Source organism: Anomaloglossus baeobatrachus, chromosome 1 (genome assembly GCF_048569485.1).
Source record: "Anomaloglossus baeobatrachus isolate aAnoBae1 chromosome 1, aAnoBae1.hap1, whole genome shotgun sequence".
NCBI lineage: Eukaryota > Metazoa > Chordata > Amphibia > Anura > Aromobatidae > Anomaloglossus > Anomaloglossus baeobatrachus.
The window spans coordinates 407,519,044-407,544,420 of NC_134353.1; the positions used below are offsets into that span (position 1 = coordinate 407,519,044).

General features: G+C 42.6%; 1 protein-coding gene across 2 annotated transcripts in view; it reads left to right on the top strand.

The window, feature by feature from the left end:
- The window catches only part of MATK (megakaryocyte-associated tyrosine kinase), a 143,171-nt gene that overhangs the window by 26,017 nt on the left and 91,777 nt on the right, over positions 1 to 25,377 (top strand). Inside the window, exons 1-2 of one of the 2 annotated variants that reach the window (XM_075337847.1) lie at positions 10,087 to 10,381; positions 16,943 to 17,056. In XM_075337847.1, coding sequence (XP_075193962.1) covers positions 10,373 to 10,381; positions 16,943 to 17,056 — 123 coding nt within the window. In that variant the 5' untranslated portion in view covers positions 10,087 to 10,372. Of the gene's footprint in view, positions 1 to 10,086; positions 10,382 to 16,942; positions 17,057 to 25,377 lie in introns of those variants that run through there. The other variant, XM_075337848.1, reaches the window with a different exon arrangement.

Consider the following 25,377-nt stretch of genomic DNA (forward strand, 5'->3'; position numbering starts at 1 on the left):
TAGAATTCACGTGTTACAAGTTAAAAACAATTAAAAACATTTACAGAGTGGTAAACAATAGGACTGGTATGAAAGGACAGTTTATCACAATGGATTTGCTGATCATTAATCCTCTATTGTAATCGGGTCATTTTTAAGTCTTTCTCTACGTTGCCGCATAGACCATAAGATTTTATTCTCACTATATTTAAAAAGTTTTCTATGGAATTCATAGCATTATTAACCCTTTACGGGGATATATTAAACTTCAATACCAGTTTGTTATATATATTATCTGTCCCATAGAATTTGTAGCATTATTAACCCTTTATAGGGATATATTAAACTACAATGCCAACTTATTATGATAATTTAGTCACTGTAGCAAATCATAAAAAAGTCACAGAAAAATGACCAGATCATTTTTATCATCTTTCTTTACATTGCCACATAGACCATTAGGTTTTGTTCTCACTATATCTAAAAAGTTTTTTTTCTATGGAATTTATAGCATTATTAACCGTTTGTGGGGATATATAAACTTAAATACCAGTTTGTTGTATATATTTTCTTTCCCATAGAATTTATAGCATTGTTAACCCTTATGGGGGTATATTCAACTACAATGCCAACTTAATATATTAATTTAGTCACTGTGGCAAATCATAAAAAAATCATAGAAAAATGACCAGATCGTTTTTGTCATTAAAACCGATTGGACCTAGGGCTTTTGTATCCATAAGCCAACGTGCCTCTCTTCTAAGTAGATGTTTATGCGTGTCGTCTCCTGCTGGAGAAGGGGGGATTTTTTTCTATGCCCGCAAACTGCAATAACCTCTGATTTCCATTATGGACCTCCTGCATGTGAGTAATAAGGCGGGTTGCGCCTATACCTGAACCTATGGAATGAAGGTGTTCTCTGAATCTGGTAAAAAGTGGTCGGATGGTTTATCCTATATAGAAAAACCCACATGTGCAGAATAATACGTATACTACCCATTTGGTGCGGCAAGTGATTAGATCTTTAATAGTGTACCAACGTTCTCCGATTTTTAGGATTAGCTATTCACACTGGTTGCTGAACCCACTCCTGAAAGAAACCCCCTCTTACATACGAGACTAGTATTGAGTGGGGCAGCTAGATGACGTTGCCCTCCACGGGTAGGGGTAGGCGCCGGGACTTTAGATGGTGATGCGGGGACGCAGTGCAGGAGTCAGTCAGGTACTCACTCAGCAATGAAGCAAACGTTGACAAAAGGGTAAACCAAGTCTCTGAACGCCGTTGCCTCTCGAGGGGAGCTCGTCCAGGTCCCATTCCCTGCAATACTGCTGGTGGTCCATAACCTGCCTCCTGGCACAAAATTTTAGATTGTCCGTTGTGGCCCGGTAGCTTGGAGCCGTCCAGGCCCCGCTCCCCACTATGGCCAAGTGAGGGAGCTCACGCTTGGGATTTCAGTGGGCTGCTTACTAGGAAAGCTGTTGTGAATGTTAGTTATGTCTTGGCTGCTGGGAGGCTCCCTCTGGTGGCCAGGAAGGGTTTGGACAGAGACCAGGTGTGTTGTGCATTGGGTGTTTCCTTTCCTAACTCTCTGCTTATTTAAGTCCTGGTCTGATTGCAGGCTGTTGCCGGATGTCAGTTGTTCTTTGTATCTCCAGCCTGCTTAATCATGCTCTACATCACATCCACTCCAGATAAGTTCTTGCTCTTTATTTATTGCCTGGTTCTTTTGCTTATCAGGGTTTGTCATTTGTTGTGGTTGGTTTGAGTTTATTTCCTTCCAGGGATTTTCCCCCTCAGTGGATTGTTGAGGAACTCCCTGCAGTTCTGTGTGGAGTATAGCTCCTTTGGGTCCATGTGTTTATGGCTTGTTGAATTTGTTATAATTCTTGTTTTCTGTTCATTGGTATGACAAGGGCACCTGGTATAGGACGGAGTTCAGATCGAGCGATCTGAGGGCCTTTTTGTACTATCAGGAAGTTGGTATTTTGCAGGGTTTTTCTCTGGCTACCATCAGTCCCTTTCCTGTCCTTTCCTATTTTAGTCAGCGGGGGCCTCACCTTTTGCTAATCCTGTCATCTACCTGTGTATTGTGTTTTTCCTATATCACCGCAGTCTTTGAATGTGGGGGGCTTGCTATTCTTGTCTATTTTCTGAGGCAGAGAGTTATTCATCTTTCCTACCTTTAGGATAGTTAGTTCTCCGGCTGGGTTCGCGGTGCACAGGATGTTAGTTCACCCCTCGGCTACTTCTAGTTGTGTTGGTTAGTAAGGGGATGGCGGCCAGATTAGTTGCCAATGCTCTTGTCACCTTTTTGCCAATGATTTGTGGTGATCTTCCATGGTTCCGGATCATAACAGTACATCCGGCCAAACAAATTTAAAGGGTACTCTTAAGAAGGAAAAAAAAAAAAACTGCTGTGAGAATTTTTTATTTTTTGTGGTGTTTTTCCTCTTCTTCTTTGGGTCCTGTGGAAGATTTCTTTTGTCTAGCATGGATGAATTGGGTGAGCGTGTTGCTCATCTTGATGCCAAGGTTTGTCGTATAGAGTCTTATCTTGCACAGACTCCCCTTGCAGAGCCTAAAATTCCCATTCCTGAATTTTTTTCGGGAGATAGGTCGAGATTTTTGAGCTTCAAAAATAATTGTAAATTATTTTTTGACCTGCGCCCTAAGTCCTCAGGGAATCCCGTACAGCAGGTTAAGATTGTCATCTCCTTGCTGCGTGGTGACCCTCAGGACTGGGCCTTCTCTTTAGCGTCTGATGATCCGATTCTCAATGATGTGGACTCCTTTTTTCAGGCCTTGGGATTATTATATGACGAACCCAATATTGTGGACCAAGCAGAAAAGGTCTTGTTGTCCTTAACTCAGGGTTTGGATTCTGCAGAAACGTTTTGTCAGAAATTTCGTAAGTGGGCGGTCCTTACCAAATGGAATGATGATGCACTTGCGGCTCTTTTTCGCAAGGGTATTGCGGATGCTGTGAAGGATGTAATGGTAGGATTTCCCGTCCCTTCTGGTCTTGATGCCTCTATGACCTTGGCCATTCAGATTGATAGGCGTTTACGTGAGCGCAGGAAGATACCTGCTGGTTTTGTGCCTGTGGAACAGCCTTTGGAGCCTATGGAGTGTGATAGGGTCCTTTCTAATGCTAGTCGGCAGGGGTTCAGACGGAAGAATAGACTGTGCTTCTATTGTGGAGACGCTTCTCATAACATCTCTGTCTGCCCTAAACTTGAAAGGAGATTGGCTACTTCTGTTACTGTGGGTTCTTTGCAACCAAAGTTTCTTTTGTCTGTCACATTGATTTGCTCATTGTCTTCCTTTTCTGCATTTGCCTTTGTGGACTCAGGGGCAGCGCTCAATTTGATGGATTTTGGGTTTGCTAGGGATTGTGGTTTTCCCATGGTTCCTTTGCAAACTCCTATTCCTTTAAGGGGCATTGATGCTACCCCTTTGGCAGAACATAAACCCCAATTTTGGACCCAGGTGCCTATGAGAGTTGCACCAGCGCATCAGGAAACTTGTACATTTTTAGTATTGCATAATCTACAGGATACCTTGGTACTGGGATTTCCGTGGTTGCAGACCCATAATCCGGTTCTTGACTGGAGATCCTTGTCGGTAGCTAGTTGGGGTTGTCAAGGTTTGCATCAGGACCTTTCCATGTCGTCCACGTCTGCTCAGGCAGTTGATGTTCCGGCTTTCTTGTCTGATTTCCGTGATGTATTTAATGACCAGGAATCTGATTCTCTGCTCCCACACCGGGACTGTGACTGTGCCATTGAGTTGGTGCCCGGTTGTAAATTTCCCAAGGGGCGGATTTTCAACTTGTCTGTGCCCGAACATGATGCCATGCGGTCATACATCAGAGAATCATTGGAGAAGGGGCACATTCGGCCCTCATCTTCTCCTTTGGGTGCTGGCTTCTTCTTTGTTGCTAAGAAAGATGGTTCGTTGAGGCCTTGTATTGATTACCGTCTTCTTAATCAAATTACAGTCAAATATCAGTACCCTTTGCCTCTGATGTCTGATCTGTTTTCTAGAGTGCAGAGTGCCAAATGGTTTACGAAACTGGATCTCAAGGGTGCGTATAATCTCATCCGTATTAAGGAGGGTGATGAATGGAAGATGGCTTTTAATACTCCTGAGGGGCATTTTGAGTACCTAGTGATGCCTTTTGGGCTCACTAATACACCCTCCGTCTTCCAGGCCTTCATGAATGATATTTTTCGGGACCTTATTGGTAAATTTTTGATTGTGTATTTGGATGACATCTTGATTTTTTCTGATGATTGGGACTCTCATGTGGGGCAAGTACGGGATGTTTTTCAGATACTTAAGGATAATGCACTGTACGTTAAGGGGTCAAAGTGCCTCTTTGGGGTGCAATGGATTTCCTTTTTGGGCTTCATCCTGTCTCCCTCCGCTATTGAAATAGACCCGGTTAAGGTTCAGGCTATTTACGACTGGGTGCAACCGACTTCTCTAAAATCCCTGCAGCGGTTTTTGGGGTTTGCTAATTTTTACCGTAAATTTATAGCCAATTTTTCTGCCATTGTCAAACCTCTGACAGATTTGACAAAGAAGGGAGCTGATGCTGAACATTGGACCCCTGAGGCTATTGTGGCCTTCCAGGAGCTTAAAAGGCGATTCACTTCTGCCCCAGTTCTGCAGCAACCTGATGTGTCTCGCCCATTTCAAGTTGAGATCGATGCCTCAGAGATCGGAGCAGGTGCTGTTCTGTCTCAACGAGACGCTACTTCGGGTAAACTTAAGCCCTGTGCCTTTTTCTCTCGGAAGTTTGCTCCTTCTGAACGGAATTATGATGTGGGGAACCGGGAATTATTGGCTATGAAGTGGGCATTTGAAGAGTGGAGGCATTGGTTGGAGGGGGCTAGGCATCAAGTTGTGGTGCTTACGGACCACAAGAATCTCATCTATCTGGAATCGGCCAAGAGGTTGAATCCTCGGCAGGCCAGGTGGGCTTTGTTTTTTACCCGGTTTAATTTTGTGGTCTCTTTTTTGCCGGGCACCAAGAATGTTAAGGCCGATGCCCTTTCCAGGAGTTTCTGCGCTGACTCTTTGGAGGTTGTCGAACCGTCTACTATCCTGAATGATGGTGTAGTTTTCTCGGCTATTTCGCCTGATCTGCGGTTGGCACTGGCGGAATTTCAGGGGAATAAACCTGAGAGATGTCCTACAGGGAAACTGTTTGTCCCAGACCAATGGAGAGACCGAGTTGTCTCTGAGGTTCATTGCTCTGTTTTGGCGGGTCATCCTGGCATTTTTGGTACTCGGGATCTTGTGAGACGCTCTTTTTGGTGGCCTTCCCTGTCCCGAGATGTCCGTCGTTTTGTGCAGTCGTGTGGAGTTTGTTCTAGGTCCAAGCCCTGTTGTTCACGTTCTAGTGGGCTATTATTGCCTTTGCCTGTACCTAAGAAACCTTGGACGCACATCTCTATGGATTTTATTTCAGAGCTTCCCGTCTCTCAGAAAATGACTGTGATTTCGGTGATCTGTGACAGATTCTCCAAGATGGTCCACTTGGTTCCCCTATCTAAGTTGCCGTCTTCATCAGAGTTGGTGCCTTTGTTTTTGCAACATGTTGTCCGTTTGCATGGTATTCCCGAAAACATTGTTTCTGACAGAGGGGTGCAGTTTGTATCCAGGTTTTGGAGGATTTTTTGCTCCAAATTGGGGGTTCAGCTGTCTTTCTCCTCGGCGTTTCATCCTCAGACCAACGGTCAGACTGAAAGGGCTAACCAGACCCTGGAGACCTATTTACTGTGTTTTGTTTCTGCGGATCAGGATGACTGGGTTTCGTTTTTGCCTTTGGCTGAATTTGCCCTTAACAATAGAGCTAGCTCTACCACGTTGGTGTCCCCCTTTTTCTGCAATTTTGGGTATCACCCTAGGTTCCTCTCAGGGCAGCTTGAGGCGTCTGACTGTCCGGGGGTGGATTCGGTGGTCAACAGAATGCAGCAGATTTGGGGGCAGGTAGTGGATAAATTGTTTCAGTCCCAAGAAACTGCCCAAAAGTTTGCCAACCGGCGTCGGACTGTTGGTCCCCGGTTTAAAGTAGGGGACATGGTGTGGTTGTCCTCTAAAAATATTCCCATGAGAGTTCCGTCTCCTAAATTTAAGACCAGATTTATTGGACCTTATAAGATTTCGGAGATTATTACTCCTGTATCTTTCCGTTTGACTCTGCCTGCGTCATTTAAGATTCACAATGTCTTCCATAAGTCCTTGTTGAAGAAACATGTGGAGCCGGCAGTTCCTGCAGTAGCGCCTCCTGACCCTGTTTTGGTACAAGGGGATCTGGAGTATGAGGTTGAAAAAATTCTGGATTCCCGTCGCAGTAGGCGTCAGCTTCAGTACCTTGTGAAATGGAAGGGTTATGGGCAGGAGAATAACTCTTGGGTTGTGGCTTCTGACATTCATGCGGACAGGTTGGTTCGCGCCTTCCATCATGCTCATCCCGAGCGGCCCGGTGGCGTGGGTGAGGGTTCGGTGACCCCTCCTCAAGGGGGGGGTACTGTTATGAATGTTAGTTATGTCTTGGCTGCTGGGAGGCTCCCTCTGGTGGCCAGGAAGGGTTTGGACAGAGACCAGGTGTGTTGTGCAGTGGGTGTTTCCTTTCCTAACTCTCTGCTTATTTAAGTCCTGGTCTGATTGCAGGCTGTTGCCAGATGTCAGTTGTTCTTTGTATCTCCAGCCTGCTTAATCCTGCTCTACATCACATCCACTCCAGATAAGTTCTTGCTTTTTATTTATTGCCTGGTTCTTTTGCTTATCAGGGTTTGTCATTTGTTGTGGTTGGTTTCAGTTTATTTCCTTCCAGGGATTTTCCCCCTCAGTGGATTGTTGAGGAACTCCCTGCAGTTCTGTGTGGAGTATAGCTCCTTTGGGTCCATGTGTTTATGGCTTGTTGAATTTGTTATAATTCTTGTTTTCTGTTCATTGGTATGACATGGGCACCTGGTATAGGACGGAGTTCAGATCGAGCGATCTGAGGGCCTTTTTGTACTATCAGGAAGTTGGTATTTTGCAGGGTTTTTCTCTGGCTACCATCAGTCCCTTTCCTGTCCTTTCCTATTTTAGTCAGCGGGGGCCTCACCTTTAGCTAATCCTGTCATCTACCTGTGTATTGTGTTTTTCCTATATCACCGCAGTCTTTGAATGTGGGGGGCTTGTTATTCTTGTCTATTTTCTGAGGCAGACAGTTATTCATCTTTCATACCTTTAGGATACTTAGTTCTCCGGCTGGGTTCGCGGTGCACAGGATGTTAGTTCACCCCTCGGCTACTTCTAGTTGTGTTGGTTAGTAAGGGGATGGCGGCCAGATTAGTTGCCAATGCTCTTGTCACCTGTTTGCCAATGATTTGTGGTGATCTTCCATGGTTCCGGATCATAACACCTTTCTTTGTTTCAGTACATATCAAGTCTGCCGCTGCTGCTGCAACTACTCATACTGGCCGCTCCTTCAATATCCGCTGCTGCCTCAATCATCCACACAAGCTGCTCCTAAGAGATCTGCTGCTGATGCTAAAACTATCCACACCGGCTGCTCCTATGAGATCCGCTGCTGCTGCTTCTACAACCAGAGAATATGTCCGTGGCACCAGCTGCCGAGGTACCATTGATCCTCTGGGGCTGCCCTCTGTCAGCTAGCTACCAGCATGTGCGTCTATTGCCAAATACTGTGGCTGTAGTGAAGTCTCAGTAGCCGTTCTAGTTCTCTCCTCCAGGCCAGTGATTGGTGCCTTCGGTCCAGTGGATCAACTAAACCCTTGCTCGCCCCGTGAACATAATACAAGTCAATAATGAAGCGTAGTTGTAGAGGAGAAAGTCCTGGAGACATGCACCACCAGACTTTTTAGCTCTACTCAATAAATTATATGATGGATGGGGATGTTTATATCACCAAAGGAATCTAGATATGGCAGACTGAAGCTGGTAAATAAAGGGGAATTGTCTGGAAACAATATAGTAAGTGGGGTAGTAGATCCATTATAATTGCATTAATCCTTCCAAACCGCGATAACTGAAGATTATTCAAGGTCCAATTTAGCTTTACGCAGAGCATCTAGAAAGTTAGCATTATACGCTCGTATAAATGGGAAGAATCAGCAGTTGTTTTTACACCTACATAGGTAAGGGAAAGGAAATGAAGATTGCAACGGGGCAACTAATGTTGAAGGTAGAGAAATATTGGGCATCTCAGATATGTGGAAATTAATTTTGAAATTACTTAGAGTGCCAAATTTATGTAATTCAGATGTAATATTTTGTAAGTTAGTAGAGGGGGAAGTTATATAGAGAAAAAGGTCATCCACGAATAAAGCTAATTTGTGTTTTCTTGATTGGATTGAGATACTTTTAACTGAGAGGTTTTTCCTGGTAGCCACTGCTAAGTGTTCTATGGATAGTATGTATAGTAAGGGAGAGAACAGGCATCCTTGGCATGTACCATTATATATCTGGAAAGGATGTAAAAGGGACTCTAACTCTAACTTGGGCAGATGACAAAGAATAAAGGGCAGAGATTCTATGAAGTATAACCTCTTGTAATCCAAGGCTCTGAACAACCTGGAACATGCATTCCCAATGTACCCTGTCAAAAGCTTTCTCAGCATCAATCAACAGGACACACATGTAAACTCCTGCTCTCCTAGACCTATTGTCCAAAGACATAGTCCTAATGGTGTTATCTCTGGCCAGATACAAGTCTCACCTAGTCCTAGTCGATCACCATAAGCAAGAGGGACTGCAGTCTATTTGAAATCAGTATGGTGAAAAACTTAATGCCAGTATTAAAGATATTGGGCGGTAGCTGCTGCAAAGGGAGGAATCTTTCCCAGGTTTAGGAAGTTAAGTGATGTGAGCCATAACGGCATAACGGAAACATGTCACCTAAAGGTATATAATAACACATTGATAGAAACACAGGAAGAGTCAGAGAACAATTTAAAGAATCAGCTGCATATCCATCTGGACCCGGACTCTTTCAAGGCTTCATCTCACTTATTGCTGTGGTCACCTCCTCTAAAGCCTCCTTCACACGTCCGTGAAATCCACGCACGTTTTTTACGGTGTCAAAGGTGTGTATTGCCCTCCGTGTGCACATGGCACACGTGTGTTCTCCGTGTACTATCCGTGATAACACACGGAGAACGGAAACTTTATGCTCACCTGTCCCTGGCGTTGCTGTCCATGGTGCTGATCTGTGGTCTCCGGTCCTGCCGACTCCCCGCTGCTGCTGCTTCCGGCCTGCAGTGGAGTGAATATGCCATGAGCATAATGAGCGGGGATAGGAAGCAAGTGACAGCAGCGGCAGAGACAGCAGCGCTGGAGAAGGTGAGTATAGAAAATCCTTTTCATTCACAGACACGTGTGTTTGTCTCCGGTGTGTGTCACACGGATCACATTTGTGTGGTCCGTGTGCGGTCTGTGTGACACCTGTGATGCTGGAGAAAAACGGATATGTCTACGTGTGGAGCATACGGGCACACGTATGATCCACACGGTCCATGGCAAAACACGGACATGAGCGCAGACCCATTGATTTTAATCGGTTTACGTGTGCTTGTGTCTCCGGCACGTGAGGAAACGGACCAAACATGTACCGGAGACACGGACGTTTGATGGAGGCCTACAGAGTTTCTGCTGGTAAGGGGAAAGTTTCTGTGTATGTAAATAAGATCTTACTTTCCCCTGAGGTTGAGGTTTGGGAAGGTCTCTAAAGCGACCCCTAATGTTATAAAGGGATTTGTAATAGTTGCTAAAACCCGAAACGATGTCTTTAGTGTTATGTACTTTTTTCCCCTATCTGTATTATTAGTAAATGGAATACTGCTAAAGAGTCTGAAACGCTAAAAATATCTTCCTAACACATCCTGTTTACTTAGAATAGTTTGAAAATGGTTAGGTCACAATTTCATAAAATTCGACATAGCCCATTGGTGATAACTCCCCTTGTGACATGTGTCATTTGCGTCCAGAGCACTTGTGGTTATAGTTGCCAGGAAAAGAATAGCAGCCATATCCTCAAACTGACATGTGTGATAGCAGGGTTTCTATTTAGCAGGGTATGGAAAATGTGGCTGGATGAATTCTATACGTTCAAACGCTTTCTCTTTAGCTGCTGTGTTGTTTCTTCCTCTTTATACCAGTTATGTTTTGTAACACTGGCTGCTTTCTGTAGTTATATTTCAGAACTTTATAGCAATTGCTTTTGAAACAATGAATTTACTGCCTTCCTCTATTTTTATCATTGGACTACACTGAGCTATCATTATTGGATATATGGGTATGCACATCCATGTCTACTCTTACAGAAGGAACCTACTATTGTAAAACGATTAGAATCAGCGCTTTAGAGCCAACATGTTAGGGGTAAGTATGGTTTTACATGAGGACTGTCACTCTAGAAGGAAAGTCCGTTATCTGCATTCATAAAAGATAGGTGCAGGTATCGGAAGCGATGTCACTAAATGAAATGAAGGGCGTTGGACGTATACATAAACAATGATTCTCAGAACAAGTGGTCTGAAACTGTCAAATACTTTTGTGGTATATTGTTATTTTTGTGCACTTTAATAATAAGAGGAAAATGAGTGTACATTCATATGGGACGTTGTCATAAGAATTCTCACGGTTTACTACATGTGGAGAAACTGTCAGGATCATGTTTTAGTGTAAATACTGATTAACAAAATATTGTATAATAATATGCAAGTACAGTGGTATGCAAAAGTTTGGGCACCCCTTGTCAAAATTACTGTTATTGTGAACAGTTAAGCAAGCTGAAGATGAAATGATCTGTACTAGGCATAGGGTTACAGATGACACATTCCCCTTGTATTTTAGGAAAAAAAAAATTGAATACTATTGAAATGTTTAAATCCTTCCTTTTCATATTGAAAGCATGGGCAGATCAAACATTTCTTCCCCTGTCCGCTCTTCCAATAACAACATAACATGGACAAGTAGAGACAGCTTAGAAACTGTCTCTATATTGATATTATATACTTTCCATATGTTATATACATTTTTCTATGCTTTTCACATGTGTATAGATAATATTGGCAATCCTTTGATGAATTGATTAATTTTTCTTATTATTTCATCATTGTTTATTTATAGAACTTTAACATTTCCTTTATGTATAATATTAATATTTGAGGGATTTTGTTTCTCTTGACTAATCCATGCACTGTTACTTTATTATCTGCACAATATGGCATTGTCACTTTATTCTTTATCTTTAGATATTATGCATAATAGAATGTTATGATAGATTAAATTATTTCATGGCGGGTTAAAACCCTTGCATTAATTATGTAGCAATCATTAGTATGCCTCAACCATGATCCTGTATATAACTGTATGATCCTATTGTAGCTTTCTATGTGGGCTGAATGCACGGCGCACATGCAATGTGTTTTCTCCAATACCGGAGCACCCATCAGTGGTCCTGACAGAGGGGACGAGCACGTGACCGAATGTGTACACTTTCAACAACCTATCGGCTCCTGCCCCCCACTGCTCACCTGAACATGGGCACAGCCGCCATCAGCAATAGTTAACACGCCTTGAGTGCATAACCTGTGGTCTGCATATAAAAACCCCCAATATCATTTAACTTCTAATTCCTGATGAAGTTATCTCAGTACAACGAAACACGTTTCAAGGACATTACTATTCATGTAACTGGGTGCTGGACTATTCTCTATTACTATGACTTCAGGTAAACATTGCATATATGGGCCCTTCATTGTTAATATGCTCTTGTACATTATAGGTACATGACATAATCACAACCAAATGGCATGACTTTTCTGACATTCTTGTCATCTTGTTAAATGTAATTTATCTGCAATATTGGTAGTATTCAACCTCCTGCAGATTTAGCAAGTTTACACATTCGGAATTAACTTGGCATTGTGACATTTGGACTGTAGATCAGCCTGGAAGTGTGAAATGCACTGCAGCAAAAAAGAATGTTATTTCTTTTTTTTTTTTTTTAAATTGTGAAAAGTTTATTCAGAGGGTCATTTATTATTCAACCCCTCAAACCACCAGAATTCTGTTTGGGTCCCCTAAAGTATTAAGAAGTATTTCAGGCACAAAGAACAATGAGCTTCACATGTTTGGATTAATTATCTCTTTTTCCAGCCTTTTCTGACTAATTAAGACCCTCCCCAAACTTGTGAACAGCAGTCATACTTGGTCAACATGGGAAAGACAAAGGAGCATTCCAAGGCCATCAGAGACAAGATCGTGGAGGGTCACAAGGCTGGCAAGGGGTACAAAACCCTTTCCAAGGAGTTGGGCCTACCTGTCTCCACTGTTGGGAGCATCATCCGGAAGTGGAAGGCTTATGGAACTACTGTTAGCCTTCCACAGCCTGGACAGCCTTTGAAAGTTTCCACCCGTGCCGAGGCCAGGCTTGTCCGAAGAGTCAAGGCTAACCCAAGGACAACAAGGAAGGAGCTCCGGGAAGATCTCATGGCAGTGGGGACATTGGTTTCAGTCAATACCATAAGTAACGTACTCCACCGCAATGGTCTCCGTTCCAGACGAGCCCGTAAGGTACCTTTACTTTCAAAGCGTCATGTCAAGGCTCGTCTACAGTTTGCTCATGATCACTTGGAGGACTATGAGACAGACTGGTTCAAGGTTCTCTGGTCTGATGAGACCAAGATCGAGATCTTTGGTGCCAACCACACACGTGACGTTTGGAGACTGGATGACACTGCATACGACCCCAAGAATACCATCCCTACAGTCAAGCATGGTGGTGGCAGCATCATGCTGTGGGGCTGTTTCTCAGCCAAGGGGCCTGGCCATCTGGTCCGCATCCATGGGAAGATGGATAGCACGGCCTACCTGGAGATTTTGGCCAAGAACCTCCGCTCCTCCATCAAGGATCTTAAGATGGGTCGTCATTTCATCTTCCAACAAGACAACGACCCAAAGCACACAGCCAAGAAAACCAAGGCCTGGTTCAAGAGGGAAAAAATCAAGGTGTTGCAGTGGCCTAGTCAGTCTCCTGACCTTAACCCAATTGAAAACTTGTGGAAGGAGCTCAAGATTAAAGTCCTCATGAGACACCCAAAGAACCTAGATAACTTGGAGAAGATCTGCATGGAGGAGTGGGCCAAGATAACTCCAGAGACCTGTGCCGGCCTGATCAGGTCTTATAAAAGACGATTATTAGCTGTAATTGCAAACAAGGGTTATTCCACAAAATATTAAACCTAGGGGTTGAATAATAATTGACCCACACTTTTATGTTGAAAATGTATTAAAACTTAACTGAGCAACATAACTTGTTGGTTTGTAAGATTTATGCATCTGTTAATAAATCCTGCTCTTGTTTGAAGTTTGCAGGCTCTAACTTATTTGCATCTTATCAAACCTGCTAAATCTGCAGGGGGTTGAATACTACTTGTAGGCACTGTATGTATATATATATATATATATATATATATATATATATAGACGATGTTTTCACCAGCCCCCTGTAATTCTTTATCTTTAATCCACCTTACTATACACTCTTTGGTTCTTTGATTTCTATACCAGTTTCCACCATGTGTTTATAATATTCCCTTTAAAGGTAATATTAGTAGGTGTTTGCCACCTAATCTTAGAGCAGCAAAACGATGAGGCAGAGATCCTGATTCCAGCGATGTGTCACTTACTGGGCTGCTTAGTGTAGTTTTGATAAAAATCATTGTTTAATCCACAGTAAATTATCATTAGAGGACTCCTTGGCCTGCTGTCAGATAGTCCAGCATAATCATGAGCTCTGTATAAATTCTAGCTCTGCAGCAGCGACAACATTGATTTTATCAAAAAGACATCAAACAGCTCAGTAAGTGACACATCGCTGGGATCAGGGTCTCTGTCTCTACCTTATGCTGTTCCAGATGGGGGAGCAAAAAGCTGGTGACAGATGCCTTCATATTTTGATAGTATACATTAAATTTTGTATCGGATATAATTGCTTGGAATATTAATAAATGTAACTTTTGCATCAATTTTGGTATATATCTTCTAATTTATATCAATTGTTATGTACAGTCATGGCCAAAAGTTTTGAGAATGCTACAAATATTAATTTTTACAAAGTCTACTGCTTAAGTTTTTCTAATGGCAATTTGCATATACTCCAGAATGTCAAAAAGAGTGATCAGCTTAACAGCATTACTTGCAAAGTCAATATTGGCTTAGAAAATGAACTTTAACCCCCAAACACATTTCAACATGATTGCATTCCTGCCTTAAAAGGAGCAGCTAACATTGTTTTAGTGATTGTTCCATTAACACAGGTGTGGGTGTTGATGAGGACAGGGCTGGCGATCAATCAGTCATGATTAAGTAAGAATGACACCACTGGACACTTTAAAAGGAGGCTGGTGCTTGGTATCATTCTTTCTCTTCAGTTAACCATGGTTATCTATAAAGAAACACGTGCAGTTATCATTGCTCTGCACAAAAGTGGCCTAACAGGGAAGAGTATCGCATCTACAAAGATTGCACCTCAGTCAACAATCTATTGCATTATCAAGAACTTCAAGGAGAGAGCTTCCATTGTTGCCAAAAAGGCTCCAGGGCGCCCAAGAAGGACCAGTAAACGCTAGGACCGTATCTTAAAACTGTTTCAGCTGCGGGATCGGACTACCATCAGTGCCGAGCTAGCTCAGCAATGGCAGCAGGCTGGTGTGAGTGCTTCTGCATGCACTGTGAGGCGGGGACTGCTTGAGCAAGGCCTGGTTTCAAGGAGGGCAGCAAAGAAGCCACTTCTCTCCAGACAAAACATCAGGGACCGACTGATATTCTGCAAAAGGTACAGGGAGGGGACTGCTGAGGACTGGGGTAAAGTCATTTTCTCAGATGAATCCCCTTTTCGATTGTTTGGGACATCTGGAAAACAGCTTATTAGGAGAAGAGGTGAGCGCTACCACCAGTCTTGTCTCATGCCAACTGTTAAGCATCCTGAAACGATTCATGTGTGGGGTTGCTTCTCAGCCAAGGGAATCGGCTCACTCACAGTCTTGCCTAAAAACACAGCCATGAATAAAGAATGGTACCAGAATGTCCTCCAAGAGCAACTTCTCCCAACCGTCCAAGAGCAGTTTGGCGCCCAACAATGCCTTTTCCAGCATGATGGAGCACCTTGCCATAAAGCAAAGGTGATCACTAAATGGCTCATGGAACAAAACATAGAGATTTTGGGTCCATGGCCTGGAAACTCCCCAGATCTTAATCCCATTGAGAACTTGTGGGCAATCATCAAGAGACGGGTGGACAAACAAAAACCAACAAATTCTGGCAAAATGCAGAAGGGTCAACACTGCAAATATTGACTTGCTGCATTAACTCATTCTAACTGTCAATATAACCTTTTGGTACTCATAATATGATTGCAATTATATTTCTGTATGTGATGTAAACATCAGACAAACACAATTAAAAACCAGAGGGCAACAGATCATATGAAAATATAATTTTGGTGTCATTCTCAAAACGTTTGGCCATGACTGTAGGCATGAAAGATGCTTATATAATTTATTAGTGAAATATTATAGGTTCTCATCTTTTTGCAGCTGTCTCTGAATAGTAGAACAATGTACCACAACTCCAGAGTCTGCTTTAACTTTCCTGAAGGTCTTTTGTAGTTTAGAGGAGCTTCTGATTTGCCTCTCTAGCAAACCTACCAGTAGCTCTAACAGAAATTTAGCTTGGTCTTCCAGACCTCATCTTGACTTCTGTTTCTCTTAACTGTCATTTCTTAATAACATTCGAAACTGAGGAAAGGGCCACTTGAAAACACTTTGCTTTCTTCTTAACACTAGAAGTCCCAAAGAGGGGTCATTTAACATTTCTACCTTTGGAACCCAAAGACGGGTCCAATGACCTGAAGGATTTTAACTAACATCCTATAATCACTGTCTTTTGTTCTGTAATTAAGGCCATTACTGTCGCACCACAGGAGGTTGCTGTTTTCCATTGAGTTTAGCCATTTAGTTTCTAGTTAGTTCTATTCAGTTTATTTTATGTCATTTGACCCTCTTTCGGGACTTCAGGGGGGAGCTCGAAATTTCTGGGACTTCTAGTGTTAAAGTTTTCTTCTGCTTTGTGGGCCTCCACCATTTTTCATTTTCAAAGTGCTAGGCAGCTGCTAAGAAGGACTCATGGCTGCTGTTTTTGGCACAAGGTTAGACGAGGCTGAGTTTTTATAAAACTGCGAAATTTGAATCACCTGACCTTTCCTACTGAAGATAGTGAACAAGCCATAACCCTAACAGGCTAATTAATGTTTAAAACCTTGGACAAAGTTATCTGAGCACACAGATCTCCAAGGATGTCCAAACGTTTGCATCTGCCCATTTTCATGTTTGTTATTTTATAATTAAAAATATATTTGTTTTGCCTAAAATACAAAGGAAATGTGTCATCTTTAACTTCATGCCTTTTGAGAGATAATTTAATCTTCAACTTGCTTAACTGTTCACAATGACAGTAATTTTCACTAGGGATGGCCAAACTTTTACATGCTACTGTACATACTAAAGTTTTGGGGGAAGGTTAAACTTGATTTACAGTACATACTATTATAAGTTTATTTTTTCTTAATTTTTTCTCCCCATTCATTTTCCATTGTACATTGTTTTTTTTTTTTTATAGTTGGTAGTTTGTTTTTAATCCTTATTTGAGTAGAACTTGTGTCTTAGTGCTAGATGTTTTAAGTCTTTTATTTGGCTTTATGCCTAACTACTTTTTCATTTGCAACTATGTATAGTACAGTATGCCAAGTTATAGAACTAAGAACTTTAATTAATTTACCTCTAATTTACCTAAGTTTTTAAGAATTGTAATCAAATTATCTACTTTATATTTTCTTGTTTTGTTTCATTACATTTGTATTTCTTTCTTCACTTTCAGAAATGTCTGACAGCTGGGATGCAATGCATCACAAAAGTTGATCATACTAAACCTAAACCACAAGAGCTGGGGTTTCTTAAAGGGGATGTTGTTACTATAATTAACAAATGCCAGGTAAAACATTTTAAGTAATTTTACAATTTTGTATTATCAAGCAGCCGTATCATAGTTTTATTAAATATTTCCCATTTGAGGATGGACCTACACTACTCACAAAAGTTAGGAATATTTGCCTTTCAGGTGAAATTTATGGAAAACTTAAAAAACTCATGGTATGGTGATATTTTATCATGACAGTAGGGCATTTAATTAGAAGCATACAATGGTGAGTTGACCATGTCAAACAAGTTATTGAGCAAAAGCCAACAACAGTGGTGGGTAAACCCCCAAAAATATCTGTGTCTCAATAACTTGTCATGTGGCCTTGAGCATCAATTACAGCTTAAAAATAACATATCATGCTGTTCACAAGAGGAGTTATTGTCTGCTGAGGTATGGCTTCCTACTCTCTACACAGTGAGTCAGCTAATTCTATGATGTGACTTTGATTAGCTGCAGCATTATCATTCATAAAGATTAAATAAAGCCTGGATTAATGATGCTATTCAAGTAGTAGGGTCTTGTCACTGTACTATTCACAAAGTATAGGGCAGATCTGTATTGACTACACACACCTTCCCCCACTGGAACACCACCACCAAAGGCTCATTTGGTGTCAACAGTCCCTGATGTATAGAGCTCTCCTTGACATCTCCAACATCGTTGGCGGCTATCATTTTTGCTCAGCGTGAATCGACTTTCATCAGTGAAAATCACTGAAGTCCATTGGTTCCTCATTCAGTGTAGATGATGCCTGTGACTGGTTTTGTGGTCAGGTAGCCCTGCATGTCATCTATGCAGACCATGCTGATGTAAACAGTTTTGAATGGTCTGAAATGACACTTGGGTTCCAATCATCTTCTTAAATGTGCCTGGAGTTGTGTGGCATACATCATCTGGTTTCCAAGAGCAATTTTTACAATTAAGTTATCATCAGTGTGTGATATGACCAAAGAATATCTACTTCTATGCCTTTCTGTGTCTCTTCCAGTCTCTCTTTATCTCTGTTGCAACTGACTGATGACACTCTGTGACACTCTAATCTCAGTGGCCACTTCCTTCTGAGAACATCCTACTTAAAGCCTCACAATGAGGAGGTACTGTTGATCATGTGTTAGGTATTGTCTTGGTCTCATGATGTCAAAGTGTGAACAGCATGATGAGGAGGACTGTTCAAATACCAATTCTAATTGAACACTGAATTTTATTGGGCTATTCTTGGATCAAAAACCTATTATGAATTCTGCCATTTTGCTCCTTGTTAGAGAATAGCAAGTTGTATAAGAAGTACCGAAACATTTAACAGTTAGACATATGCATTCAAAAGATTAGAGAAGGTCCCATTAAGTTCACCTAAAAAGGTGAGAATGCATTTTAGGGTCATTCTGAAATTTCATCCGGAAGCCAAATATCCCTAACATTTTGTGAGTAGTATATGTGAGGGCTTTTTATGTGATGATCTGTGGTTATAATTGATATTGCTGGGGGATACAAATTTTCACTTTTCATTAAAGTTTTTGAAGTATCGTTGTGACTGTAAACGTTTTCTCTATGGTATTTACCGTATGGGTTCATTAATTTTATATATTGGTTGATCAGAACTTTCATTATGTGGCAAAAGCAAATATTCCTATTTTCTTATCTTTTATTTTTGAATTTCATGTACCCTGACATAACTGTACATCATGGGGTGCATGTGTAATATATAGGTGGTATTTGCCTGTAACAGCAGTGATGGGAGATAGTTGCAATAGCTGCTGTTAAACTATTTAACCCCTTAACGACTGCAAGCGGTAAAATTACATCCTTGCGGTCATAGTGTTAATCCCCGTGGGCTGTTTCGGCGATCAGTGCACATGTCAGCTGATTTCTACAGTTGACATGTGTGCCTGCCAGGTGCAAGTGGAATTGCGTTCCGTCCGTGCCTTTTAACCCCTTAAATGGCACTGTCAATATGTGACAGCACCATTATAATCACGATCGTGCTAAAACTTTACTTACAGGCCGATACCGGAAGTCACATAACGTAATCACGTGGATCCGGTGGTTGTAATGGTAGCACAGGGTCATGTGATGACTCCTATAGCTCACATGACTCAGGTCTTGTAAGAAACAGCCAAGTACTAGCTTGTACAAGAGATGATCATTTTTCCCTGTCTGAGCGGTGCTGCTGTGATCCGGAGAAATGAATGAGTGATCAGACTGCTGATCCTTATAGCCCCCTAGGGAGGGGTATTAGTAAAATAAAAAAAAAAGTTTAAAAAAGTTTTGAAAAATTAAAAAAAAAATAAAAAATAAAAGTTAAAATCACCCCCCTTTCGCCCCCTTTAAAATTAAGGGGTTATACAAATAAAAAAATATACACACATTTGATAGTGCCACATTCAGAAATGAAATGGCCGATGTAGCAAAATATAAAATCAATTAATCTGAACGGTAAATGATATAGCGGCAAAAAAATTCTAAACACCAAAATTACGATTTTGGGTCGCCACAATTTTTGCACAAAATGCAATAACAGGCGATCAAAATGTCTGTTACCGTTAAAAACATCAGCTCGAGATGCAAAAAATAAGCCATCACTGAGCTATAGATCCCAAAAAATGAGAACGCTACGGGTCATGGAAACTGGCGCAAAACGTATGTCACTTTTTTGGACAAACTTCTGATTTTTTTTTTTAACCCCATAGCTAAAAGTAAACCTATTCATGTATGGTGTTTACCAAATTTGCACCGACCTCAGGCATCACACTGACGCATTAGTTTTACCATATAGTGAACACAGTGAATAAAATATCTCAAAAACAATAGTGCAATCGCACTGTTTTTGCAATTGCAATTTTTCTGCATTTGTAATTCTTATTTACATTTTCCAGTACACTATATGGTGATACTCATGGTTTAATTTAAAAATATAGCTCGTTCCACAAAAAACAAGCCCTTACATTACCATCTTGACTGAAAAATAAAAAAGTTACGTTTCTCGGAAGAATGGCGGAAAAAAAATGGAAAGCGCAAAATCGGCCGGTTGTAAAGGGGTTAAAGAGATCCTGTCAGTACAATTTTCCAATGTAAACTAGAGACATGGCTGTAATGGTTTTGTAATACTTATTACAGTGATACCTTTATTGAAGAAATTTGTTTTGTGGTTCTTCGTTAATCATCACTGGAAGTTTTCTGCTAATGGTAGATTTTGGTACACAGAGGCTGGACTGTATATTGGGGTCCCTGTCTATGATTCCCTCGCCCCCTTGCCTGCCTAATCTAACTAACATAACTAAAAGAAAACGTCAAATGTTGATTAAACAAGAACCACAAAGCTGATTTCTGCAACAAAGGTATCAATTTAATCTGTATTAGGTTACGTTCACACTAGTGTGGCGCCCTGGCCTAGCCAGGTCGTCACAAATAACATACAAACACCCCCCACCCCCATTAGACAGGGACACCAGCCAAACAAAAATCCTTGTTGCCTCCCTCCAGTGTCTGATGTCCACACCGGGAGGGGCGGAGCTAAGCGGTTGGCTCGACCCACCGAGGAATTCACATGCCTGGAGGCGGGAAAAGTGTCAGTTAGAAGTTGAGGTTTGAAGTGAGAGGAGTGAGCACTTGGGTGTCTGGGTTTGTGGCCCAGGCACTAACAGCAAGGTTGGCAGACGGTGGTGGCCGTCTGCAGGAGTGGTGGAGCAACGTGGAACCGTAGGACCGGGGACGGGCGACGGCCCGCCGGTACCGACCAGGGAGCGAAGTGAAGCCAGCACACCCAGGCAGAGCCATCGGACCCCGACCAGGCTTGGAGCCGCCAATAGTCAGATCCAAATGTGACTGGAACACCAGGGGTTTCACAATAGCAAAAGTCCTGATTGAAGGCAACAGCCCACACCGTGAGGGTATACAGCTACCGCCTAAGGCTAGAGACCCAAGGGCCAGCATCTGCGGGCAAACGGGCTCCTCCGGTACCCATACACCGAGGAGCGGACTACCGTTGGGAATCCATAGTAGTCAGAAAGAGAATATTAAGGTGCAGGGAAAGACAACCGCCATCATCTATCCGGGGAGAAGCACTGCAGCCGGTTGCGGGACCCATCCATCCAGCCGTTTGGTTTACCGAGGACTTTGTACCTTTCTTGCTGAGTGAGTACACCCGTGCCATCCGGCACCGCGCCGCGCTGTCCCTGCAACCCTGCACCTCACCGACCCTGCCTCCTCCCCACAACATCACCGGGCCCCGGGACCACCGACCCCTACCCACGGAGGAGGAAAACAACATCCCAGCTGCTCCTTACCATCGCTCCCGGGATCCCCATCACCAGCAGCGGTGGTGCTTATCTTCACCACGACACGTGGGTAGCGTCACAGACTAAGTCCCCCAAACCAACCACCCCTTTCACTCACGGGCGAGGAGCGCCGCTCGAGTCCCCGGATTCGAGCCACCGAGCAGCAGCAGCAGCCGCAGCAGCGCCAGACCTGAGCGTTAGCGAGAGCGCAGCAGCAACGGCATCCTCCCCACCCGCGACACTAGCATATGAAAAATTGGTCCAATTTTCATCCAGAAAAGTAGGATGGCTTTGGATGGTTTTTTTCTCACTTGTCATCTGTATGTTGTCTGTGTGATAAGTGTATGCAATTCATCTTTTTCCTCAAGCTGAATACAGCTAAGAAAAAAATTGCAGATCTACACAGTCTCATTGAATAAAATGGGTCCATGTGTAATCCCTTTATTTTTCGCAATGCATTAGTCCAAGTTATATGCTAGTCTGAGCAAGCCCATTCAGCACCATTACAGCCATGTCTTTACTATATATTACAAAATCGTGCTGTCAGGTTCTCTTTTAATGCTATTAATTTAATATATTAATGAGCTTGATCGACAGTGTGAGCACTCGCTGGTGCCTTTCGGCCTTAGGCTGTGTGCGCACGTTGCGTTGTGTCCCTGCAGAAATTTCTGCAGGTATTTGACACCACATGTGCGCTTCAAATCGCTGAAGAAACACTGCATAATGGATACAGTGTTTCTGCAGAAAAAAAGCCGATTTCATGAGCTCGGGATGCTGCCTCTCCCATAGACAAAGTGTGAGCTGCATCCAAAGTGCACGGAATAATTGACATGCTGCTTTTTAGAACGCAGTGATTTTGAACAAAATTTTAGCATCCAAATCGCTGCGCTCTCAAACGCAACGTGCAGAGTCTCATGCACAATCTTCATAGATTGTGCTGGGGACGCAGTAAGCATGCATTTACGCTGCAGTGCTATACGCAGAATAATTGCATGAAATTCGGCAACGTGCGCACACAGCCTTATGCGTCACGATTGTGGGGCACAGATGGTCTACCTGCTGAAGGCCCCCTTCTTCAACATCTTGATAGTCCTCTGAAGCTCAGTTGTATACAGAGTGTCAATAGAGATTGCACTTCATAGTATATACTGCAATACAGTGGTATGGTATACGTGATCAAAGGATTACAGGTTAATAAAAAAACAGTAAAAAAAAAAAGTGTAGATTATCCCCCTTTGCCAGTTTTAAATAAAGAAATAAAAAAAACAGTCCAATCTATCAAAATATAAAATAATTTAAAAACATACAATGAACAGTAAAATAAAATAAAAAATCAGGCTGCCAGATTTGCATGTTTTCAGTCATTGCAGTTCTCCCACAGAATGTAGTAAAAAAAAAAAAAGAGATCTATATGTACACCAAGATGGTATCAATAACAATGTCAGTTCGGCACACAAAAATATAAGACCTCACATAGCTCCACTGACAGAACTATATATATATATATATATATATATATATATATATACTGCTCAAAAAATAAAGGGAACACAAACAACAAAATGGTATTTTAGTGTTCCTTTTATTTTTTTGAGCAGTATATACTGGTAAAGATTAATCTTGCTCAGTGTCAAGGCGGGTGCTCAGAGAAAAAAACGTCACTAGAAATAGAACAAGTTTGGCACTCCAAACAAAAAGGAGATGGAAAATATGCTGTGCGTTCCAAAATACCGTAGTTTTATTCAATGACTCAAAGTAAATTAGACATCCGTCAACGTTTCAGCATATCATGCCTTTCTCAAGATAAGTCTAGGGAACCTAGTCATGGGATGTGAGCACAAAATTCAGAAACTTGATGAATCAAAATACTGGAGTAGCAAGGGAAACGTGGCAATAGGTGCGCACACCATGAACGCAGTAACATCAGGACGTACTGAATGAAAAACAGGCTGTGCCGCTGTGTAGCACGGTATATTTTCCATCTCCTATTTGTTTGGAGTGCCAGACTTATTCTATGTCTAGAACATATATATATATAATTTAAAACTTTTTTAAATTAATTTTTAGTTCAGGTTTAGTCCCCTCAAAGGACTTGAACCTGCATTACCTTGTACATTATATTGCAGTACTTTAGTATTTTAGTATTTCAGTATGTAGAAAAAATAACCAACTTCTATGAAGCCAAACCTATGGTGGAGCTTTATAGGTGTACCAAGATGGCTGCAACCGGAGGCCTACAGTAATCCCCTTTTCTGCCATCGCAAAATATTGGCACCTCACAATTTTGTCCAGGTGGGAGCAGGACACATGACTCCAGCTACTGAACCCAGATTAGTGTCAGTGAGTATACCTCAGAGAACTAAATCAGCTTCATTGTGAGGCAAGCAAGAAAATGTATGTACTTTTGCAAAACACCCAAAAACCATTATTGGACTACTGTATATGAATAAAACAGTAAAGATCATAAGAGCAGTTTACAAGTGTCAGGACACCTGACAAGTTTGCTTTAACCCCTTAACGACCGCCGATACGCCTTTTAACGGCGACAAATTAGGGTACTTCTTCCGATCCGCCGCTTTTTAACGGCGGTCGGAAAAAAGGGTCTAGCGCCCCCCAGAGTCAGAAAATTTCCGGGATCTCAGCTGCCGGGGGTAGCTGAGACCCTGGAGATCATGATTCTGGCCGTTTTTTTCGGTCCCCGCTCACCTGATGACCGGTACACAGCGTATACCGATGATCAGGTTACAGTAAATGACCGCGCCGGTAAAAAATCATTTATCTCCCATTTGGCATAAACAAACATGTCAGATGGGAGATAAATTTCATCCCCCGGTCCTCTCCGGTCCCCCGGTGTCGCCAAAGTGTCCCCCCACCCCCCCTTCCTCCCGAAAATCCAACATGGCGCCGCACATACCGGCGCGCACAGCAGCGCTCCAGCCGCATTTACCCTGTTCCTATGGTTTCTGTCGCATGTGCTATGACACATACGACAGAAACCTTCTCCCCAGGCCCTGCCAGGTCACAACCTATTCCCACCCCGGTGTTCCCCGGTGTCCCCCGTACCTGTCAGCTCTGATCCCCCGCGGCCCCCTCCTCCTTCACAGCAGACGCCGGTCACACTGCAGAGCGCGGCTGTCAGCTTCCTGTGTCTGACTCACGCTGGCTGCTGCTGCTGCTGCACGGAGTCTGCAGCTGTGACCCGGGGAGAGTGGGTGCAAATTCTTTGCACCCACTCTCCTCAAATGGAGGGTCTGCACTCCTAGAAAATGGGGGATACGTTCCCTGAACGTGTCCCCCATATTCTAGAAGGTCAAGAATCGCCGCGGGACTTTCACAATGGATTACAGCAGGGACCCGATTTTTTTTTTTTTTCAATAAATTGGCCAAAGAGGGAATGTTTTTGGGGAGTGTTTTTTCAAAAAATTTTTTTTTGTTGTCAATTTTTTTTTATTACTGTCAATTAGTTATGTCTGGTATCAAATAGACGCCGTGACATCACAACTTGCTGGGCTTGATGCCAGGTGACATTACACATCTGGTATCAACCCCATTTATTACCCCGTTTGCCACCGCACCAGGGCGTGGGATGAGCTGGGGCGAAGCGCCAGGATTGGCGCATCTAATGGATGCGCCACTTCTAGGGCAGTTGCGGCCTGCTATTTTTAGGCTGGGAAGAGTCCAATAACCATGGCTTTTCCCACCCTGAGAATACCAGACCCCAGCTGTCAGCTTCACCTTGGCTGGTGATCTAATTTGGGGGGACCCTATGTTTTTTTTTTTTTTTAATTATTTATTTATTTATAAATAATTACAAAAAAAAACAGCTTCGGGAGCCCTCCAAATTGATCACCAGCCAAGGTGAAGCTGTCAGCTGTGGTTTGCAGGCTACAGCTGTCTGCTTTACCCTAGCTGGCTATCAAAAATAGGGGGAACCCCACGTCATTTATTTTAATTATTTTTTTTCTTTTTGGGCTAAATACAAGGCTAGGCACCCTTTAGTGCCACATGAAAGGCACTAAAGGGTGCCAGCTTAGAATATGCAGGGGGTGGGACGTTATA